Source organism: Amphiura filiformis, chromosome 9, assembly GCF_039555335.1.
Source record: "Amphiura filiformis chromosome 9, Afil_fr2py, whole genome shotgun sequence".
Taxonomy (NCBI): Eukaryota; Metazoa; Echinodermata; class Ophiuroidea; order Amphilepidida; family Amphiuridae; genus Amphiura; species Amphiura filiformis.
This window is the reverse complement of record NC_092636.1, coordinates 21367362-21389845: the sequence shown is the minus strand read 5'-3', so window position 1 is coordinate 21389845 and position 22484 is coordinate 21367362. Positions and strand designations below refer to the sequence as shown.

General features: G+C 35.6%; 1 protein-coding gene across 1 annotated transcript in view; it reads right to left on the bottom strand.

The window, feature by feature from the left end:
• The window catches only part of LOC140160740 (protein KIBRA-like), a 103946-nt gene extending 82075 nt beyond the window's left edge, over positions 1-21871 (bottom strand). Inside the window, 1 exon segment of the mRNA XM_072184040.1 lies at positions 21658-21871. Within this exon segment, the coding sequence (XP_072040141.1) occupies positions 21658-21785 (128 nt within the window). The 5' untranslated portion in view covers positions 21786-21871.
• Between the last annotated feature and the right edge of the window lie 613 nt (positions 21872-22484).

The following is a 22484-nucleotide window of genomic DNA, read 5'->3' as shown; positions in this document are numbered from 1 at the left end:
TGCCCCGGGCAGCGTTACCCGTGTAGCTACCGGTCCGTGATCGTGTGCTTGGCATGCGGGGGGTCAAAGGTTCGAATCCCGGGGGTGCCAAGTGACTTCTTTGTTCATCTTCTCTCCTTTTTCATAACTTCTTTAACTTCCGATATCAAAAAGCAGGGTTTGGTGTTAGGGTTAATCGTCACAATGTTTTGTTTCCACAGAGGAAAATACCCGGTGATGGTCTACCTCTACCTTTAGAGGTGGTGACAGTTGTCGGGATCCATACCGAATCACTCCGAACCGATCTGTTTCCACTGAGCATGTTAACCGGAAACACTCTGAACTAAACTGCATCGCCCACCAACCTTTCCCCAGTAGAAAAATGCAAAATACACTAACAGAAGGTTGTGGGGTTGGGGTACCTTTAATTATGTAATTATTATCAGACATGAAACTGGCCATTTGTGAAAAAGAGGAAAATGCTTTTGAAAATAGCACAAAATCATGCTAAAAAGCTCAAATTGGGCTGAAAATAACAAAAAATGCATTAATTTCAGAAATAAAAAAGAGGAAATCAGCAACAAAAAAAAGAGGGAAAGTTTCAGGTCTGTATTATGTGTTTTCATTTTTTTAGCTTTCTGTATGATTTCTTCTAATTCATTGCACTTGATTTCACACCATATTGCACTGGTATGTCATATGCTGCCTGCCAGTGAATAAATGACGTGTTTGTCTGCTTGGATGACTGACCACGCTAATATTTTCACTCCCATAGAAACTTAAAAGTAATATTTTCTTTGCATTATGTTCCAAATTGTTACAGAATGGCTGACATAGACTGCCAAGTCTATAGTCACAAAATATAGTGGGCAAGTATTTTAGCTTTGTTGATGAACTATTTCAGGTTCTAATGACAAGTTTTTGCATGAATTGAATCCACTATGATAGGCCTACAGGTGATCATTCTGATAATCTGATCTATATTCAGGTGGATCAATTCTGTAACAGGGTCATGTTAAAAATTCAAACTGAACACTAATGTCTCATATAAACACAGCCAAAAAAGAAAGTCTCCAGTAGTTCCATCCCCATTTAATCAGAGTCTGATGAGTTTATGGCTAAATTATTTATATAATAGTTTTCTATACACTTTCCTTCAAAGGTTGATACCAAATTTGATATCAAAAGTTTAATCATCGTGAGCATAGAAACCGTTGTTTGGAAATTCGCGCAATTTTAAAAATGACATAGGGAATTGTATCACGTAGCAGAGCTAGCGTGAGTGCCAAGAATTACGTCGCCTGAATAGGCCGGCAGGTTAAAGGTTTACCCATGCATGTCAAAATGCAAATCAAATACCCCGCTCTTTCAATTGTGCGCAGGCAAGTGTGCAATGATTCCTGTACGGGTTGCTTCAGGCCACATAATAAGCTGATACCATGCATTGGATTTTGCGTGGTCAATTCGTAATTTTTCATTTTTAAAATTGCACGAATTTCCAAACAACGGCTCCTATGCTCATGATGATTAAATTTTTTATTTTTATTTTTGTATCAACGTTTGAAGGAAAGTGTATAGAAAACTATTATATAAATTACTTTGCCATAAACTCATCAGACTCTGATTAAATGGGGATGGAACTACTGGAGACTTTCTTTTTTGGCTGTGTTTAGTTTATGCTTAGTCTGGAAGCATACACAATTGGTCAGAACTGTTGATATACATGAGGAGAGCCCGGAGGCCCATACGCAGGATTTCATTTGGGGGGTGCTGATTTTGAAAAAGTGTACTTTTTTTCAAAGGGGGGCAATTTTGTGAAAAGTGGACAAAATTTTGACCTTTTTTGTCCAAAAAAGTGTAAAAAAAACCCATGAAAGCTCCCAAAATTCTAAAATTTTGGGACTTTTTGTATACTTTTCCAAATTTAGGGGGTGCGTCATACCCCCCCTGCGTACGGGCCTGAGGAGAGCGTTAAAATTGCTCCCAAAACAAAATGCGAGCAGCCTACACGAAACAAACTTTTTATCCTAATATTATGAACCAATTCTATCACTTAATATGACCATCAGAGCCACAGATTATTTAGTCTTCAATAAGCTTTCTCTCTACAAAGCGACAGACACACCAACAATGCATCACAAAAAGCACCAGATTTGCTCAATATTGTGCCACTTGTTTGCACTGACTACTAAGTATATACTTCAAGACAGACAGCATATTGCATGCAATTTAAATTCAAATTATTCCATCATTTACTCTGAATAACAATTAAAACGGATAAAAGTTTCAATTACTTTTCGCAAATACCATCACATGAATACATTTAATCATTAAACCCAACTTTTTCTTTACTATTTTATGAATTTTGGACTTTGCGGTAAATAAATTCTGATGCAACCCCGGGATGCAACATCATATCAGGAATTAATGGTAAATAAAATATGGTACAAAATTATTAAAATTCTGAAAACCCATGACTGTATTTGAATGCAAAAGAATGAGCAGTTGGTTAACCCACCTGTACTTGTTCTTTACTATTTTATGAATAGCGGACTTGGGGCATGCTTGGGGTAAATAAATTGTGATTCTGATGCAACCCCGGGATGGAACGTTATATCAGGAATTAAAGGTAAATGGAATGTGGTACAGAATTTATTAAAATTCTGAAAACCCACATGTCAATTAATATAGGCCTGCATTTGAATGCTTCAGAGTGGGCTCAGATAAAACATCATTTCATTTGGTGGGATAAAATGTTGACAAATGTCTGGAGCAAACCTTTAGAATGGGTACGTATTTCTTTATGTTAGTTAGTGGATCTGGGTTATTATAGACCCCATATTAATACAATGTATGGTAAATGCCCCCCAGTCAGAACTCTTGCCCCCTCCCTGCCCCCCCCCCAGTAAAAACCCAAAATTACAAAATGTCCACTTTTGCGGCAATTTTGCACAAAATTGGCTGATTTTGCCACCCCTAAAATTCACTTTTCCCCTCAACCCCCGAAAAAATTCCTGGCGCCGCCACTGCCGGCCGCTTTAGCGTGTGCCCCGCCTCAGCGTGAGGTCCAGGGTCTTAGCTAGAAATTGAGGGTTGCCCGTCATTTGAATAAAATTGCCTGTCCTAATTTGACCTTCAAAACATTTACCAGACTTCTATAGCCCATTGGGGGTTCAAAGAGTTTAAATATGTGCTGATATGGCCTTGTCCTATAAATTGGGTCTACTAAAAAGGTCAATTAGCTTCTCAAAACATACACTTTATAATAAATCATCTGTCAAAGGCATTAATTTTGCCCGTCCCAGGAGCAAACTCCCCGTCTAGAATGACGGCCAGACGGGTGGCTAGCTGAGACCCTGGTGAGGTCCTCAGCGTGAGGAACAGGAACCATTTCTAGCCTATCCCAAAATGACTGAAGTTACCAAACATTAGTAAAATGAGTATAATGGTACTATTGACCTGAGCGAGTTTTGGAATTTAAGTTGTCTCAGTTTATTTCACTCAATAGAGTTGATTTCACTCAACAGTTTGTATTCCTACATTCCAGCGAATCCTCCCTTTTCATGTCTCTGCTTTGCAAATCAGCAATATGTTTATCTCATTGATTTGTTGATGTTTGTCTTTGGAATGTTTGTGACTAACAAGTTGGGCTAAGCAATAGCAAGTTAACTTCACTTGGGCTCCTATCCAAAATTTCCTAGAACCCAAAGTCGACTTGAGTCAAATTTGAAATTGACTTCATTTGTGTCTAACAAGGCTGCAGCGTTTTGAACTCGACTTCAGAAGTTGACTTCTAATGATGACCCAGAGCAACTTTTGTCGAATTAAAACTTGACTTTAATTAAACTCAACTTTTGCAGTTAAAAATGAACATGTGATTAGAGGTCAAGTTCATCATGGTTAATTGAAGCATGGGCAACTGATGGCATAAAAGTAGAATTCACAATTTGTTTTGAAGTCGACTACCGTGTAAACAACCCATCAAGAAATAATTTAGTCACAATCTGAATTCGATGTCGCAATTTAAGTTGAATCCTCTCTAGATAGATCGGGTCATATTCTCCAAACACTTATCATGCTAAAACCTTCGCCTTGTAATTTATGCCACCTTCACTACATGCAATTGTAACTCAAAGTCAAATCATTGTAGACTCTACAGGAGCCTATCCATACATTGTAACTTTAATGCGAAATGGATGGCAGGCCATTTTTTTTCTTCCAGTTTTAGCCGACTAAAAAACTCCACTGTACTTCTTTATATACATTGATCTTTTATGTAGGAAATGACTTGCAGTTCTTGCATCATGGCCAATAATATAAACTGTTGGATGTTTCACCTCCTGAGAAAAATCATGCACATGGGGTGGTAATAACAGCCCATGTATCAAGAATTTCGGATCACATTATAACGAACCCATAGCATTCTTCTCGTGTGTCACCTTCATTTGTCTCAATATTTGAGTGCAAACACCACTAGGTCATTCGCCCCTCTGACCGGCCTTAAATAATTGTTTTTAATACAGACACATGGATTCAAATTAAAATGTTACACTGCACATTTTCAATTCATTTTCTAAATTTTTAATCTATTTGGTTTGGTAACTTTGCCTAATTATGACTTTATTTATACAATGTCCTCCCCAACTCAAGTCCAGAAACATCAAATAATTTTCTTGACACTTGAGCTTTTAATTCTTTTATTTGAAACAAGCTTTGAACTTCAAGTTCTTTCTTTCAAATGGCCAACCACACCAAAAAGCCTCCCCCCCCCCCCACCCCACTGCTGAATTATGCCAAATGGGTCAGTTAGTGGAGGATGTGATTCAATCAAGGGGTCTCCCACCCAAATTTGGGCCAGATTTTCCACATCAGTTTCAAAATGGTTGAAATTTTATGAGTTATGTTCCTTTAGGCCCTTCACAATTAATTCTTAGTTTCCTGTTTCATGGTTGAAAACCAGGGATGAGGCGACTTTTAATTATTAATTATTAATTATCTTTTATTTTCTTTATTTTAAAATAAGTGGTCGCAACCTACATCAAGCCATTTTGACAAGGAGCATGCATTTAATTATTTTACTACTATGTTTGATTTTATACATAAGTAATGGTACAATTAGGTTCTATGTTTATTCATCATTATAGATGGTATGATCAAAGTCAGAAAGTAGCAAATGGTAGTCATTAAAAGTTATTTTTAAAGAGAAAATCCAAAATATAAATAAAATAATTAAATATTTTGCAATTCTCTACTTAGGACGCGGGCGGGAAACAGGAAACTAAGAATCAATTGTAATTGGCCTTATCTTGCTGCTCAACACCACACTGATGCCAGGCTCTCAACGACTTTGGTTAAATGGCAACCCTCACTAGGATCCGCAACATACTCATCTATCAGTGCATATTTCTTTAAACCCAATATATTTGTACATTCATTGAATGACCTTTGAAAAATTGGGTACAAAAATTCAAACCTTGCAATTTGAGGTCAAATTTTGCACTATGATTGTTTTGGGGGTTATTGAACTATGGCATTGGGATGAGGCCATTGTGGTCCTTAGTGCCTGCTTGTGACAAGATAGAGAACATGAGCTTGACATTTTACCTGTGTGCAAGGTATGCTATCAACCAAGCAAACCATGCTAGTCCTACCAGGCCTGACTGCTTGCCTGGGGAGAGCAAAGTCTAATTGGGTCACTACCTGGAATGTTGGCAGGCAGTGGTGTGAGTAATAAGCTGACTGAGAAAAAAATTTGTACATACAATGTAATGAACTTGAACTTTTACTTATGGTCACTACATGTACAATGTATACTATACACCATGGGATTCTTCTTGTAGTACTCTCTCTGTAGTACTGAATATAGGGCGGCTGCAACTAACATGCATTGATTATTAGGCCAAAAAAATTTGTTTGCTTGACCTCCACCGACCGACCCAAAATAGACCAAAATCAGGGTCGGCCCTTTAAAAAAAAAATTTTGATGGTTTTTTATTACTTTTTCTGTGTCTAAATTTCATTTCAAAGCTAAATTTGGCCAACAACATTTTTCTTGAAGAAAATCTTTACTGTAGGCTCATTATAACATTTATAACTATCCATTCATGCATCAATGTTTAAAATAAACTTGCCGTCTTGTGCCTGTAAGCATATCTCGATGCTGTAAGTATGCAGTTGTTCTAATTGAATCAATTTCTATGATGTATCTTGCGTTATTGAATGTCTGAAGTGAAGTATCGATGTATCTTTCCACATGACCAATGTTCATTGCCTACAGAGCTACAGTAGGCCTAGTGAGTCATTAAAAAAATATATTTTTTTGACCGACCGACCTCAAAAATCCCACTGGAGGGCAAGCAAACAGGGTTTTTTTCTTGGCCTTATCATTGATATTGAAAATTAAACATGGTTGATGATGAGCATGTATGGTATGTGATATGTGAGCTTGGCTGAATCAGGGTGCACTGAATGTTGTTGTCAATGTTTACTACATTATAGGCCTACATGTTTCAACCTATTCCAGCTTATTAAATTATTGGGGAAAAAAGAGGATGTTAATTTGTCTCCTAAGACTGCAGCGTAGCTTATAAAATTTTAATTTCACATTAGTTTTTTTTCCCATCATGTTTTGAGGATGGGGTTTTGGTTAGTCTATGCTACAGACCATGTAACTGGCTAAACACTAAAAAGGAGAGATACTACTGGGTACCGTACCCACACTCTCACAGAGCAGCTCGATGTTGCGACTTTGCAGCTCTGTCGTAACTTTGGCTCTCCGATCTCTCCATCCTCAATCATGAGTAGTCTTTGACAAAGACTAGGTTTTGGTGAGATTGTTTTTAGTTGTCATGGGTAAGATCAGAACACTTGGCTGCTTCTCAGCCAAAAAGTTTAAGCTTACTTTGCATTTACTGATTTAGTTTTTTTTTTAAAGAAAAGCGAAAGCTGCATATTGTTTTTCCATTTCTTCTGAGACACTGCATGCACAGTGCACACATGTCACACATTGCATATGGAATACATTTTTAACCGCAATCATTAAAAGTGAGAGGGGTAGGCCTATACTTTGTGCAGCTCAAAGATACCACTGCAAGCATGGCAAGTGCCTTTAAAGTCAAATCGCAGAGGGCATTGCACCCTTGCACACCTTCACACTTGTTTTCTCCAAAATAATGATCAAGAAAAGTACTACCAAAAGTATTCATTTTATTCCCTCAGTGGTGTTTATAGGCTCATGTAAGGCTCTCTTTGAAATCCAATCCTTCAAGTTAGAATAAGGAGACCATACTCCCATACAACCACATAGCCTGTATGTATTCATCATGCCCTTCAGACACTTTATTTTTGAACTCCATAATAAAGGCGCACAAGGGCATAAGCACACGCTCAATGAATTCACATTCCATACTTTGTCCCATACTGTATTGAAAACCAAATTGAATAGGTGTTTAAAACACACAAACAACCCATTTCTTATTTAGAGATCAATAACAAGCAGCCTGCCTACAATTGTACCGAGATTACCTCTGTTTTCTTCATGCCAAGTTCTTCTATTTTATTTTCAAAAAAGAAATTTCACAAAAACACATTTGCAGGTCAATGTTATTATGTGGTTCAAGGGGTGGGGAAACTTCAACCTTTTCTTCTTGAAGAGGGGAGAAGTGAAAAACAAGTATTAAAATTGTACTTAAAATGCAAATTGATATTTTTTATCTGCTTTATACTATAGTTATAAACATTACACACTCGTATAAAAATGTCAATGTATTATAAAGAGAATAATAGGAATTTTTGTTTTAACTATCCTAGTTTGAATATAGTGGATGCTAGCTCAGACCTTCGTTTTTGAGGAGCTCAATTGCACCCGAGCTCCTACAGCTCTCCTTAAGTAACAACATTTCAGGAGTATGATTTACTGAGCTCCTCACTACTTGAATCCCTATGTTAATACAGATATTAACAGATTGAGCTCCTTGTTGAGCACCTAAGTAAACTCAGGAGAGTGATAAACAGAGCTCCTGCAATTTTCAAAAATGAAGGCCTGGCTAGTTGCCTAGTATCCATTACAAAATTTTGGATCCTTTAAGGGGTGGGGTATGAACCTTTGGACAGTATTTATTGTGGGACATTAGAGCACGTCAGACATATCGAATTGCATTCTGAATACGAAGAATGTCCTTCTGATATCAAATAATTTAGATTTTTTGAAATTCGCAATGTAATACACATTTTATGACAAATGATTAAAAATTGATATTTAACAAATGCCTAACAAAATGCTTAATAAGTTATGAACCGCCTTCACCTTGTTGGTGCAACAATGGAAAGTGCAGAATTTCATGCAACACTTGGTGAGAGTGGCGTGCACTAATTAGTTAAGCAACCACTATCACCTCATGCAGAAACAAATTAGCCTTTAGCATGCTGAGACCTAACTTACCATAAAAGTGACATTTTTATGCGGAAAATAAATTTTAAGCCCTCAACACAGCTACAGCAGAAAAAATGTGCGAATATGTTTTTTCCCAACATACAAATGTACATAGGTCTAAAGAAACCTCAAAATTGTTACTTTAAAAACATGTGTACACTGTACATGTACATGTAGTAGTCTAAAATGAGCAAGCGCAAAAATTGCGAAAATTACCGCTTTAGTAGAAGTAGTAAGCATATTCACAGAACCAATGATAATGACAGCTCTATCAGGCCTTTATAGTTCAAAATGAGGAAATAATTACTCTATTGGTGATCTGAACAAAGGGCATTTAATATAATAATGCTATTTAAAACAGTGGTCATTGAAATTCATTAAATTCTCAGTACATGATCATGATGCAGCTGATATTGTGTCAGTGATAAATGTTGCTGAATTCGTATACCTGTTTACATTGGGCAAAAGTCGTAATCCACTTTAGTTGTGTTTTGAATGACGACCTCAGAAGAACATCAATTAATTTGTTCAGTGGGTGTTTACATTTTAAAAATCAGCTGAAATTTTGATTCTAAATTTGCATTCAGGAAACACAATTCGTTAATGCCAGAGGGGGGGCCATTTCAGCATCGACCCCCCACGATGAAAGTCAAAATTTCAGCACAGATACTCATTTGAAAGATCCATTTAAGACCGATATTCAATGAACTTCATTATAACCAAAATTACTTAGTGGTATATGTGCAAATTTGAATTGTTTCAAGAATGTATCCACTATGATATCAAATAATTTTGATTTTATGAAATTTGTGATACACATCTTATGGCAAATGATGAAAAATTGATATTTTTGATATTTAACAGTCCTTGAAGTAAACTTTATAAAATCTAATTATATGTACTAAAAAGTGTATGTAGCTGGGATGAAAAGCCGACGATCAATTGAAAATTTTGACCTTTCATATTTTGTTGAAGATATGGATTTTTTTTTTATACACCAAAAAATCTGTCTTTTGGGGAAAAAACGTATATCTTCAATATTTCAATTGATCATCAGCTTTTCATCACAGCTACATTACACTTTAAGTACTGGTATTAGATTTTTAAAGTTTACTTTGAGGACTGTTAAATCAAAAAATTTTAAAATATCAAATCTTAAAATCATAAGAATTTCAAAAAATCACAATTATTTGATATCAGAAGGATATTCTTCATATTCAGAATGCTCTCAAGTCCCCCAAAAAATACTGTCCACACGCTCATACCAGAGCCCTTAATTGGGTTTTACTAATGACAAAGTATTAAAAAAAAACCATTGATGTAATCTGCTTTGTGGAGAAATATGATACAGAATTACTATTTACTTCAAATTTGTACAACGTATACGTACAATGTATACGTATGTATAGACAGGCTGAGGCTACACACATATTTTATAACAGCCATTTCTGGGATGAATTTAAATGTTTACACAATACAATCATTGCAATGCAAAAAGTGATTTATTTGAGATATCAATTCACGACATACGACCAGTCGACCACGTAACACAAATATGCCAACAAAAATTATTTTAAAATTATAAGATCATCATCATACACCAACAACATGCATGACAAATCATACCCTTTGTTGTAAATGATATGGCATAGATCATCACAGTTTCCTGTTTACCTGACACAATTTATTCTGAAATCTGAAATTTATTTGTATGCATCTACATACATCTTTTGGGCCTACATGTACATCCTAGCACAGAGCAAATAAACACAGATGCCACAAGGTTGCTAAACCCTGAACTAAATTCCCTCATGGCTAGGGGTCCAGGGGCCCGCTTCAGGGTCCTGGTGGGGTCCATGGGCAATTCCCCGATGGGGGTCGAGGGGCTTTAGACGGGTTCTACACGGTAAAAACCCTTATAAGCCCCTTACACTAGAAGACACATTTGATAGAAAAACAACAATTAATAGAACAAGGGTAAAATGAAGCCCTAGGCTTTAATACACTTCAGCTTGCATTTGAGGAGGGATTTAGCCTCCATATTTAGCAACAATTTCAACACATATTTACAACCTTTGAAAATATGTAAAAAAAAACATTCTGGGACCTTTCTTTATAATTTTGCTTCCTTCACACAGAAAATTCTGGAGAATCTGGATTTCCGGAAAAGTGGCATCTGTGATATGATTTATTAAAGCCGACAGCAACTTAAGAAAGAAGGGCACACACAAGGTCGAACTCAAGTCTCGCTCCCAGATCATTTGGCTCATTTTACTTTAACATCAAGTATCGGGAACCGCAGACACACAGGTGGGAAAGAAAATGATTTTGCACATATTTTCCTTTTTGAAGGCGAGTAGAAAAGAATGCTAAGTACCCAGTTCATGGCCTTTATGTTTTTTTCCATCAGATAAGAAAAAAAGTATTATTTATAGGCCTACATGTAAGTCAATTAAGGGGGTACTACACCCCTCGATAAATTTGTGTCTATTTTTGCATTTTTCTCAAAACTAAGAACACAGTGGTAACAAAAATAATGTATATTATAGGGGCAAGGAGTCCAATTACTACACTGGAATTTCAGTGACCCAAGACAAGCAGTTTGTTATTTATGATTTACTTGTATAAGAAATAAGGTACAGCTAGGATGTACCTCATTTCCGATCATATATACTGAACCGCTTGTCTTGAGTCACTGAAATTTCAGTGTAGTAATTGGATTCCTTGCCCCAATAGTATACATAACTTTTGTTACCAGTGTGTTATTATTTTTTGAGAAAAATGCAAAAATAGTCACAAATTTACCACAGGGGTGTAGTACCCCCTTAAAGATTGCCAACATTTTATTTTTATTTTCTATTTTTTTCAGAAATTAAAAAAAAATACTACAAATTAGGTTAGCCATAATAAACTTTATCATCATGGCTTTCTCTTTCCTATCTTCACACAAAGGCCATGAACTATATCAAAAACAAGGCACCAGCGGCAGGGTACCTTTCCAACTCACTTTCACAAAGCAAAATACGCAAAACAATCTCTTGACTTGACTGTCGTTCCCGATACTCATGATTGTGCAACATGCAATTTGGGAACGAGACAAAAGTACAATGTGCATGCCCTTCTGTAATACATCGCGCAGGGTACACTGCGTTCATTCAATTGGAATTAGAATTCCCACTATAGTGAAGAAGTGTTTCGGGCTAACTAAAAATTTAAATCCTTTTAAGAAGTTTATAATTATAATATTTGAGGCTAGCCTATGTCTAGTGATTTTTAAATTTGTTCTGGAATTTGTTATCATTTTGTTTGTTTTCATGTTATTGTCATGATTGTTACATGTATGATGTACATGTACACGCTTTTTTTTTGTTTGAAACATTTACATTGTCCAACAATGGAGCACGTTGATCTTCATCATTTTAATATTTTATTACATTTATACCAGTAACTGCATCGTGCAGTGCCGTACTATTACGCTGACTTTCCTATTCGGCGAGGAGGATTTATTTCGACCTCCTCGCTTGTTTACAAAACAGAGAGGTAGACAAAGGGTCTGTCAAAACTGTTACGCTTGTCCAAATACTCAAGTATCAAAAGGATGGTCCACAATAGAGACAGAGTGATTCACGCAACATGAATAGGGGATTAAAAAACTGTGAAGTAGGACCATGTGCTTCTTTTGTCCACTTTGCCATCAAGATTTCGAATAGAAACAGTTCAGACCCAGAACAGGATCATGTCAGAAATTAATCTTTTGTTCTGGGTCTGATTATTCGGACTATTGTAGACCGGGGATGGGGGTAGTGCAATGTATAACCCTCTCCTATTTTGGGTTGTTGTCAAGTTCCTACAGGAAGATCATTTAAAACAAACAAACAGGGTTCACTGCGTTCATTCAATTGGAATTCCCACAATAGTGAAAAAGTGTTTCGTGCTATAAACTATTAAAAATTTAAATCCTTTTAAAGGCTTAATGTACGATTTCCTTCAAATTTTAAATTTGTCCTTATACTCAAAATGCTGAAATAATACTAGTAATAATTATCGGGAATGGTTTCTGTTAATTTTGAGCTGAAATAACGAGGTAAAGTGAAAGAAACACTGCTTGTTATTTTGGCCGCTTAACACACAGTTCTATGGGAGGATATAAAGTCATAATTCTTTGAATTATGACTTTATATCGAACTTTGCTCTGTTTACCTACAAACACAAGAAATTTGGCTGATTCCATTTAGGTGCAAGTTGTGACATGTGTAAACATTACAAATATGCCACAAAATCAGGTTTGAAAAAATTAACCAAATTCATTAAAGATCGAACATAATTTATGACTTTAAGGGTTAATAAATTTATGTGATTTTCAAATTTCAAATTTCATGAATTTGTTATCATGTATTGTCATGATTGTTACATGTATGATCATAATGATGTACACGCTTTTTCGCCAGCTAACAGCTGGCTATCTAATTCGGAGATCGTCTCTGTTTGCTAAAGAGATTACAGGGTAGGGGGCCTACTAGCATTGGTTTGAATTACTTTGCGGACCTCTTTTATGGTTAAAATATAATGTAAGGCATATTATTTGATGTGTAAGAAAAAGAAAGTATGTTTTGCCGTTTCAACGAATGAAAACGAGTGAGTATTTCAAGAGTTATGGTTTAAGGAAATATGACATTAAAAGTTATATGCCAGGCCTAAATAGTTACCACAGCATATCAACGAAAGAAAATTATAGTATCCTTGTTATCAGGCGTTTTAGATTTACATTTGCAGACCTCCTGGAGACCAACACAGCATGAGATGTGAGTGTATTGATAACAGAATGAAAATCATTTTTTATGGATGTTAAAGTCAAAGTAAAATAAAAAATTCCCTTTAAAAGGGAAAGCCAGCTTCAATGCAGAAGAAGTCTTGTAATTTAGTTTGGGTGGAAGGCATTTTTAGGATCCCTTTTTTTATGACCCATCATGTTTCATGACAGTCCACCAAACCATCAATGATGAGAACATGCACACAGAAACAGCAAACCTGTCAACTCTTAAAAATATCCTATATCCTGTATCGTTTTATGGATAAAAATGATTCAAAATGTCATTATGAAATAATTGATATCTTAAACATCAGTTTTGTCTTTTCAACGGGAAAAATTTGATGCAATTTCAGGGCCTATTTTTGATATGGGTATAATTTATATAGGCCTACGTGTAGGCCTATTGAACAATATCAGTCTTTATACATTTTATAATGTACTATATTTAAGTATAAATTGCGAATTAATATAAAATTAATGTGCATGTATAAGGCAAGTATAGGACGGCAGTTTTTAGCCAATTAACTAAAAACTGCAGTGTATTTCGGAACAATTTGGAGTAATTAATTAAAGAGTTGACAGGAAGTTATAGGAGTTAATGTTTGGTTTGCTGTTTCTGTGTGCATGTTCTCATCATTGATGGTTTGGTGGACTGTCATCAGGTCATGAAACATGATGGATCATAAAAAAATGTGATCCTAAAAATGCCTTCCACCCAAACTAATTACAAGACCTCTTCTGCATTGAAGCTGGCTTTCCCTTTTAAAGGGAATTTTTATTATGTTTGAAACATTTACATTGCCCAACACTCCCAACAGTGGTGCACGTTGATCTTCATCAAATGATCAATTGATCATTGCATTTATACCAGTCCGAATATCGGAATATGCACCGTACATTACTGCATCGTGTACTGTCAATGACAATATCACTTACGGTCCCTCGGATCAATCCAGGACGTGTTCCTCGTTGAATGATCTATGTAATAGGTTTTCCCATCATAATCCCTTGCCTCTTCCCAACCGGCAGGCAATGGCAATTCGCCATTACGTTTCCTAGGCATATTCTTAGATCTATCCTAGCCATTAAAACCACTTGGTACACTTCCGATTCATACCTTCGCTACCAATTTCGCCGCCATATTGGAAACCTAATGTTTACAACCATTCTCATCTATCGAGGGCACAGTTTGTTTACAATATTACAGTGTGTAATGGGGATATAATTGTTTTCTGTAAAAATGAGACTACCCTTTTATGGAAGTAATTAGCATAATAAATGGTTGTATGACGACAGGTGGAAAATATTTCAGTTATGCGGTTTTCAAGGCGTGAAAATAATGCCCTATTATTTCAAACTTTAGTTACACAAAAACTTGATTATTTTCCAATATCCTTTACTAGATGTTCTTATTTATCTTGATTTACCTCGTTCGGGCAGGGTTCGAGATCTATGATACCATGGGCTATAATACTTTGATAAAACTATAAACATAAAAGTCTGACAAAAGCGGACAAAAGTACTAGTTGGACAACTTCAGCTCACTTTAACTTTAAGGGGCCTGGAATGAGCGTTTCGACAGTATTTTTGTGGGACATGAGAGCACATCAGACATATCGAATTGTATTTTGAATGCGAAGAATGTCTTTCTGATATCAAATAATTTTCATTTTTTGAAATTCACGATATAATACAAATTTTATGACAAATTATTAAAATTTGATATTTTTCACATTTTTGATATATAACAGTCCTCGAAGTCAATTTTACCGATCTAATGATATCATATATTCTTAAAGTGTATGTAGCTGGGAGAAATGCCGACGATCAATTGAAAATTTTGATCTTTCATCTTGAAGATATGGATTTTCCCAAAAGACCTATTTGTTTTGGTGTTTTGGGAAAAAAATCCATATCTTCAATACGAAAGGTCAAAATTTTCAATTGATCGTCGGCTTTTCATCCCACCTACATACACTTTCTTTAAGTATAAATCATCAGATTTATAAAGTTTACTTCGACAGTACTGTTAAATATCAAAATATTAATATTTAAGGGTGGTGCAATAATTATGTGTACCCCGGGTGGTGAATTCTCAAAATGGTCTGCCAAAAACGCCGCCCCCTTTGGCCGTGCTAAAAATCTTTGCCCCCCTTTTGACGTGCCCAAAAACCTTTGCCCCCCCCTTTTGATGTGCCAAAAATCTTTGCCCCCCCTTACACATACAAAATTTTTGGGAACCTGAGTTTGATTCCTTAAATTGTGTTATGATACAATGCGAGCGGAGCGAGCAGGAAATTTTGCATATTTGAATGTGTTCCTAACGTTTTCCTACACCTTTTTAGGGCGTTAGAAACGGTGCCCAAAATATCTGTGCCAAAAATTGCTTGCCCCCCCTTCGACCTGCCAAAATTGCTTGACCCCCCTTTCGACCTGCCAAAAAATGCTTGCCCCCCCTTTTGGCCTGCCAACAAATCTTTGCCCCCCCCCCCTATAATTCACCACCCCGGGGAACACATAATTATTGCACCACCCCTAACAGCCATAAAATGTGTATTACATTGCAATTTCAAAAATCAAAATTATTTGATATCAGAAAGACATAATTTCTTCAGATTCAGAATGCAATTCGATATGTCTGATGTGCTCTAATGTCCCCATACTGCAGTTACTGTCCGTGATCCTATCCACAATACACTGTGCTCTCACCATTGCCGCGTGACTCGGGCGCGTGACCTCACACACAGCTACAGCAGAAAAAATGTGCGAATATGTTTTTTCCCAACATACAAATGTACATAGGTCTAAAGAAACCTCAAAATTGTTACTTTAAAAACATGTGTACACTGTACATGTACATGTAGTAGTCTAAAATGAGCAAGCGCAAAAATTGCGAAAATTACCGCTTTAGTAGAAGTAGTAAGCATATTCACAGAACCAATGATAATGACAGCTCTATCAGGCCTTTATAGTTCAAAATGAGGAAATAATTACTCTATTGGTGATCTGAACAAAGGGCATTTAATATAATAATGCTATTTAAAACAGTGGTCATTGGAAATTCATTAAATTCTCAGTACATGATCATGATGCAGCTGATATTGTGTCAGTGATAAATGTTGCTGAATTCGTATACCTGTTTACATTGGGCAAAAGTCGTAATCCACTTTAGTTGTGTTTTGAATGACGACCTCAGAAGAACATAAATTAATTTGTTCAGTGGGTGTTTACATTTTAAAAATCAGCTGAAATTTTGATTCTAAATTTGCATTCAGGAAACACAATTCGTTAATGCCAGAGGGGGGCCATTTCAGCATCGACCCCCCCCCCCACGATGAAAGTCAAAATTTCAGCACAGATACTCATTTGAAAGATCCATTTAAGACCGATATTCAATGAACTTCATTATAACCAAAATTACTTAGTGGTATATGTGCAAATTTGAATTGTTTCAAGAATGTATCCACTATGATATCAAATAATTTTGATTTTTTGAAATTTGTGATACACATTTTATGGCAAATGATGAAAAATTGATATTTTTGATATTTAACAGTCCTTGAAGTAAACTTTATAAAATCTAATTATATGTACTAAAAAGTGTATGTAGCTGGGATGAAAAGCCGACGATCAATTGAAAATTTTGACCTTTCATATTTTGTTGAAGATATGGATTTTTTCCCCAAAAACACCAAAAAAATCTGTCTTTTGGGGAAAAAAAACGTATATCTTCAATATTTCAATTGATCATCAGCTTTTCATCACAGCTACATTACACTTTAAGTACTGGTATTAGATTTTTAAAGTTTACTTTGAGGACTGTTATATCAAAAAATTTTAAAATATCAAATCTTAAAATCATAAGAATTTCAAAAAATCACAATTATTTGATATCAGAAGGATATTCTTCATATTCAGAATGCTCTCAAGTCCCCCAAAAAATACTGTCCACACGCTCATACCAGAGCCCTTAATTGGGTTTTACTAATGACAAAGTATTAAAAAAAAACCATTGATGTAATCTGCTTTGTGGAGAAATATGATACAGAATTACTATTTACTTCAAATTTGTACAACGTATATATGTACAATGTATACGTATGTATAGACAGGCTGAGGCTACACACATATTTTATAACAGCCATTTCTGGGATGAATTTAAATGTTTACACAATACAATCATTGCAATGCAAAAAGTGATTTATTTGAGATATCAATTCACGACATACGACCAGTCGACCACGTAACACAAATATGCCAACAAAAATTATTTTAAAATTATAAGATCATCATCATACACCAACAACATGCATGACAAATCATACCCTTTGTTGTAAATGATATGGCATAGATCATCACAGTTTCCTGTTTACCTGACACAATTTATTCTGAAATCTGAAATTTATTTGTATGCATCTACATACATCTTTTGGGCCTACATGTACATCCTAGCACAGAGCAAATAAACACAGATGCCACAAGGTTGCTAAACCCTGAACTAAATTCCCTCATGGCTAGGGGTCCAGGGGCCCCGCTTCAGGGTCCTGGTGGGGTCCATGGGCAATTCCCCGATGGGGGTCGAGGGGCTTTAGACGGGTTCTACACGGTAAAAACCCTTATAAGCCCCTTACACTAGAAGACACATTTGATAGAAAAACAACAATTAATAGAACAAGGGTAAAATGAAGCCCTAGGCTTTAATACACTTCAGCTTGCATTTGAGGAGGGATTTAGCCTCCATATTTAGCAACAATTTCAACACATATTTACAACCTTTGAAAAAAAAAAAAAAAAACATTCTGGGACCTTTCTTTATAATTTTGCTTCCTTCACACAGAAAATTCTGGAGAATCTGGATTTCCGGAAAAGTGGCATCTGTGATATGATTTATTAAAGCCGACAGCAACTTAAGAAAGAAGGGCACACACAATGTCGAACTTAAGTCTCGTTCCCAGATCATTTGGCTCATTTTACGAACATCAAGTATCGGGAACCGCAGACACACAGGTGGGAAAGAAAATGCTTTTGCACATATTTTCCTTTTTGAAGGCGAGTAGAAAAGAATGCTAAGTACCCAGTTCATGGCCTTTGCGATTTTTTCCATCAGATAAGAAAAAAAAGTATTATTTATAGGCCTACATGTAAGTCAATTAAGGGGGTACTACACCCCTCGATAAATTTGTGTCTATTTTTGCATTTTTCTCAAAAACTAAGAACACAGTGGTAACAAAAATAATGTATATTATAGGGGCAAGTAAATCCGATTACTACACTGGAATTTTCAGTGACCCAAGACAAGCAGTTTGTTATTTATGATACTTGTATAAGAAATAAGGTACAGCTAGGATGTACCTCATTTCCGATCATATATACTGAACCGCTTGTCTTGAGTCACTGAAATTTCAGTGTAGTAATTGGATTCCTTGCCCCAATAGTATACATAACTTTTGTTACCAGTGTGTTATTATTTTTTGAGAAAATGCAAAAATAGTCTAAATTTACCACAGGTGTAGTACCCCCTAAAGATTGCCAACATTTTATTTTTATTTTCTATTTTTTTCAGAAATTAAAAAAAATACTACAAATTAGGTTAGCCATAATAAACTTTATCATCATGGCTTTCTCTTTCCTATCTTCACACAAAGGCCATGAACTATATCAAAAAACAAGGCACCAGCGGCAGGGTACCTTTCCAACTCACTTTCACAAAGCAAAATACGCAAAACAATCTCTTGACTTGACTGTCGTTCCCGATACTCATGATTGTGCAACATGCAATTTGGGAACGAGACAAAAGTACAATGTGCATGCCCTTCTGTAATACATCGCAGCAGGGTACACTATGCGTTCATTCAATTGGAATTAGAATTCCCACTATAGTGAAGAAGTGTTTCGGGCTAACTAAAAATTTAAATCCTTTTAAGAAGTTTATAATTATAATATTTGAGGCTAGCCTATGTCTAGTGATTTTTAAATTTGTTCTGGAATTTGTTATCATTTTGTTTGTTTTCATGTTATTGTCATGATTGTTACATGTATGATGTACATGTACACGCTTTTTTATGTTTGAAACATTTACATTGTCCAACAATGGAGCACGTTGATCTTCATCATTTTAATATTTTATTACATTTATACCAGTAACTGCATCGTGCAGTGCCGTACTATTACGCTGACTTTCCTATTCGGCGAGGAGGACGATTTCGACCTCCTCGTTTGTTTACAAACAGAGAGGTAGACAAAGGGTCTAGTCAAAACTGTTACGCTTGTCCAAATACTCAAGTATCAAAAGGATGGTCCACAATAGAGACAGAGTGATTCACGCTTAACATGAATAGGGGATTAAAAACTGTGAAGTAGGACCATGTGCTTCTTTTGTCCACTTTGCCATCAAGATTTCGAATAGAAACAGTTCAGACCCAGAACAGGATCATGTCAGAAATTAATCTTTTGTTCTGGGTCTGATTATTCGGACTATTGTAGACCGGGGATGGGGTAGTGCAATGTATAACCCTCTCCTATTTTGGGTTGTTGTCAAGTTCCTACAGGAAGATCATTTAAAACAAACAAACAGGGTTCACTCGTTCATTCAATTGGAATTCCCACAATAGTGAAAAAGTGTTTCGAGCTATAAACTATTAAAAATTTAAATCCTTTTAAAGGCTTAATGTACGATTTCCTTCAAATTTTAAATTTGTCCTTATACTCAAAATGCTGAAATAATACTAGTAATAATTATCGGGAATGGTTTCTGTTAATTTTGAGCTGAAATAACGAGGTAAAGTGAAAGAAACACTGCTTGTTATTTTGGCCGTTTAACACACAGTTCTATGGGAGGACATAAAGTCATAATTCTTTGAATTATGACTTTATATCGAACTTTGCTCTGTTTACCTACAAACACAAGAAATTTGGCTGATTCCATTTAGGTGCAAGTTGTGACATGTGTAAACATTACAAATATGCCACAAAATCAGGTTTGAAAAAAATTAACCAAATTCATTAAAGATCGAACATAATTTATGACTTTAAGGGTTAATAAATTTATGTGATTTTCAAATTTCAAATTTCATGAATTTGTTATCATGTATTGTCATGATTGTTACATGTATGATCATAATGATGTACACGCTTTTTCGCCAGCTAACAGCTGGCTATCTAATTCGGAGATCGCCTCTGTTTGCTAAAGAGATTACAGGGTAGGGGGCCTACTAGCATTGGTTTGAATTACTTTGCGGACCTTTTTATGGTTAAAATATAATGTAAGGCATATTATTTGATTTGTAAGAAAAAGAAAGTATGTTTTGCCGCTTCAACGAATGAAAACGCAGTGAGAATTTCAAGAGTTATGGTTTGAAGGAAATATGACATTAAAAGTTATATGCCAGGCCTAAATAGTTACCACAGCATATCAACGAAAGAAAATTATAGTATCCTTGTTATCAGGCGTTTTAGATTTACATTTGCAGACCTCCTGGAGACCAACACAGCATGAGATGTGAGTGTATTGATAACAGAATGAAAATCATTTTTATGGATGTTAAAGTCAAAGTAAAATAAAAATTCCTTTAAAAGGAAAGCCAGCTTCAATGCAGAAGAAGTCTTGTAATTTAGTTTGGGTGGAAGGCATTTTTAGGATCCCTTTTTTTTGACCCATCATGTTTCATGACAGTCCACCAAACCATCAATGATGAGAACATGCACACAGAAACAGCAAACCTGTCAACTCTTAAAAATATCCTATATCCTGTATCGTTTTATGGATAAAAATGATTCAAAATGTCATTATGAAATAATTGATATCTTAAACATCAGTTTTGTCTTTTCAACGGGAAAAATTTGATGCAATTTCAGGGCCTATTTTTGATATGGGTATAATTTATATAGGCCTACGTGTAGGCCTATTGAACAATATCAGTCTTTATACATTTTATAATGTACTATATTTAAGTATAAATTGCGAATTAATATAAAATTAATGTGCATGTATAAGGCAAGTATAGGACGGCAGTTTTTAGCCAATTAACTAAAAACTGCAGTGTATTTCGGAACAATTTGGAGTAATTAATTAAAGAGTTGACAGGAAGTTATAGGAGTTAATGTTTGGTTTGCTGTTTCTGTGTGCATGTTCTCATCATTGATGGTTTGGTGGACTGTCATCAGGTCATGAAACATGATGGATCCTAAAAAAATGTGATCCTAAAAATGCCTTCCACCCAAACTAATTACAAGACCTCTTCTGCATTGAAGCTGGCTTTCCCTTTTAAAGGGAATTTTTATTATGTTTGAAACATTTACATTGCCCAACACTCCCAACAGTGGTGCACGTTGATCTTCATCAAATGATCAATTGATCATTGCATTTATACCAGTCCGAATATCGGAATATGCACCGTACATTACTGCATCGTGTACTGTCAATGACAATATCACTTACCGGTCCCTCGGATCAATCCAGGACGTGTTCCTCGTTGAATGATCTATGTAATAGGTTTTCCCATCATAATCCCTTGCCTCTTCCCAACCGGCAGGCAATGGCAATTCGCCATTACGTTTCCTAGGCATATTCTTAGATCTATCCTAGCCATTAAAACCACTTGGTACACTTCCGATTCATACCTTCGCTACCAATTTCGCCGCCATATTGGAAACCTAATGTTTACAACCATTCTCATCTATCGAGGGCACAGTTTGTTTACAATATTACAGTGTGTACGGGGATATAATTGTTTTCTGTAAAAATGAGACTACCCTTTTATGGAAGTAATTAGCATAATAAATGGTTGTATGACGACAGGTGGAAAATATTTCAGTTATGCGGTTTTCGCGTGAAAATAATGCCCTATTATTTCAAACTTTAGTTACACAAAAACTTGATTATTTTCCAATATCCTTTACTAGATGTTCTTATTTATCTTGATTTACCTCGTTCGGGCAGGGTTCGAGATCTATGATACCATGGGCTATAATACTTTGATAAAACTATAAACATAAAAGTCTGACAAAAGCGGACAAAAGTACTAGTTGGACAACTTCAGCTCACTTTAACTTTAAGGGGCCTGGAATGAGCGTTTCGACAGTATTTTTTGTGGGACATGAGAGCACATCAGACATATCGAATTGCATTCTGAATGCGAAGAATGTCTTTCTGATATCAAATAATTTTCATTTTTTGAAATTCACGATATAATACAAATTTTATGACAAATTATTAAAATTTGATATTTTTCACATTTTTGATATATAACAGTCCTCGAAGTCAAT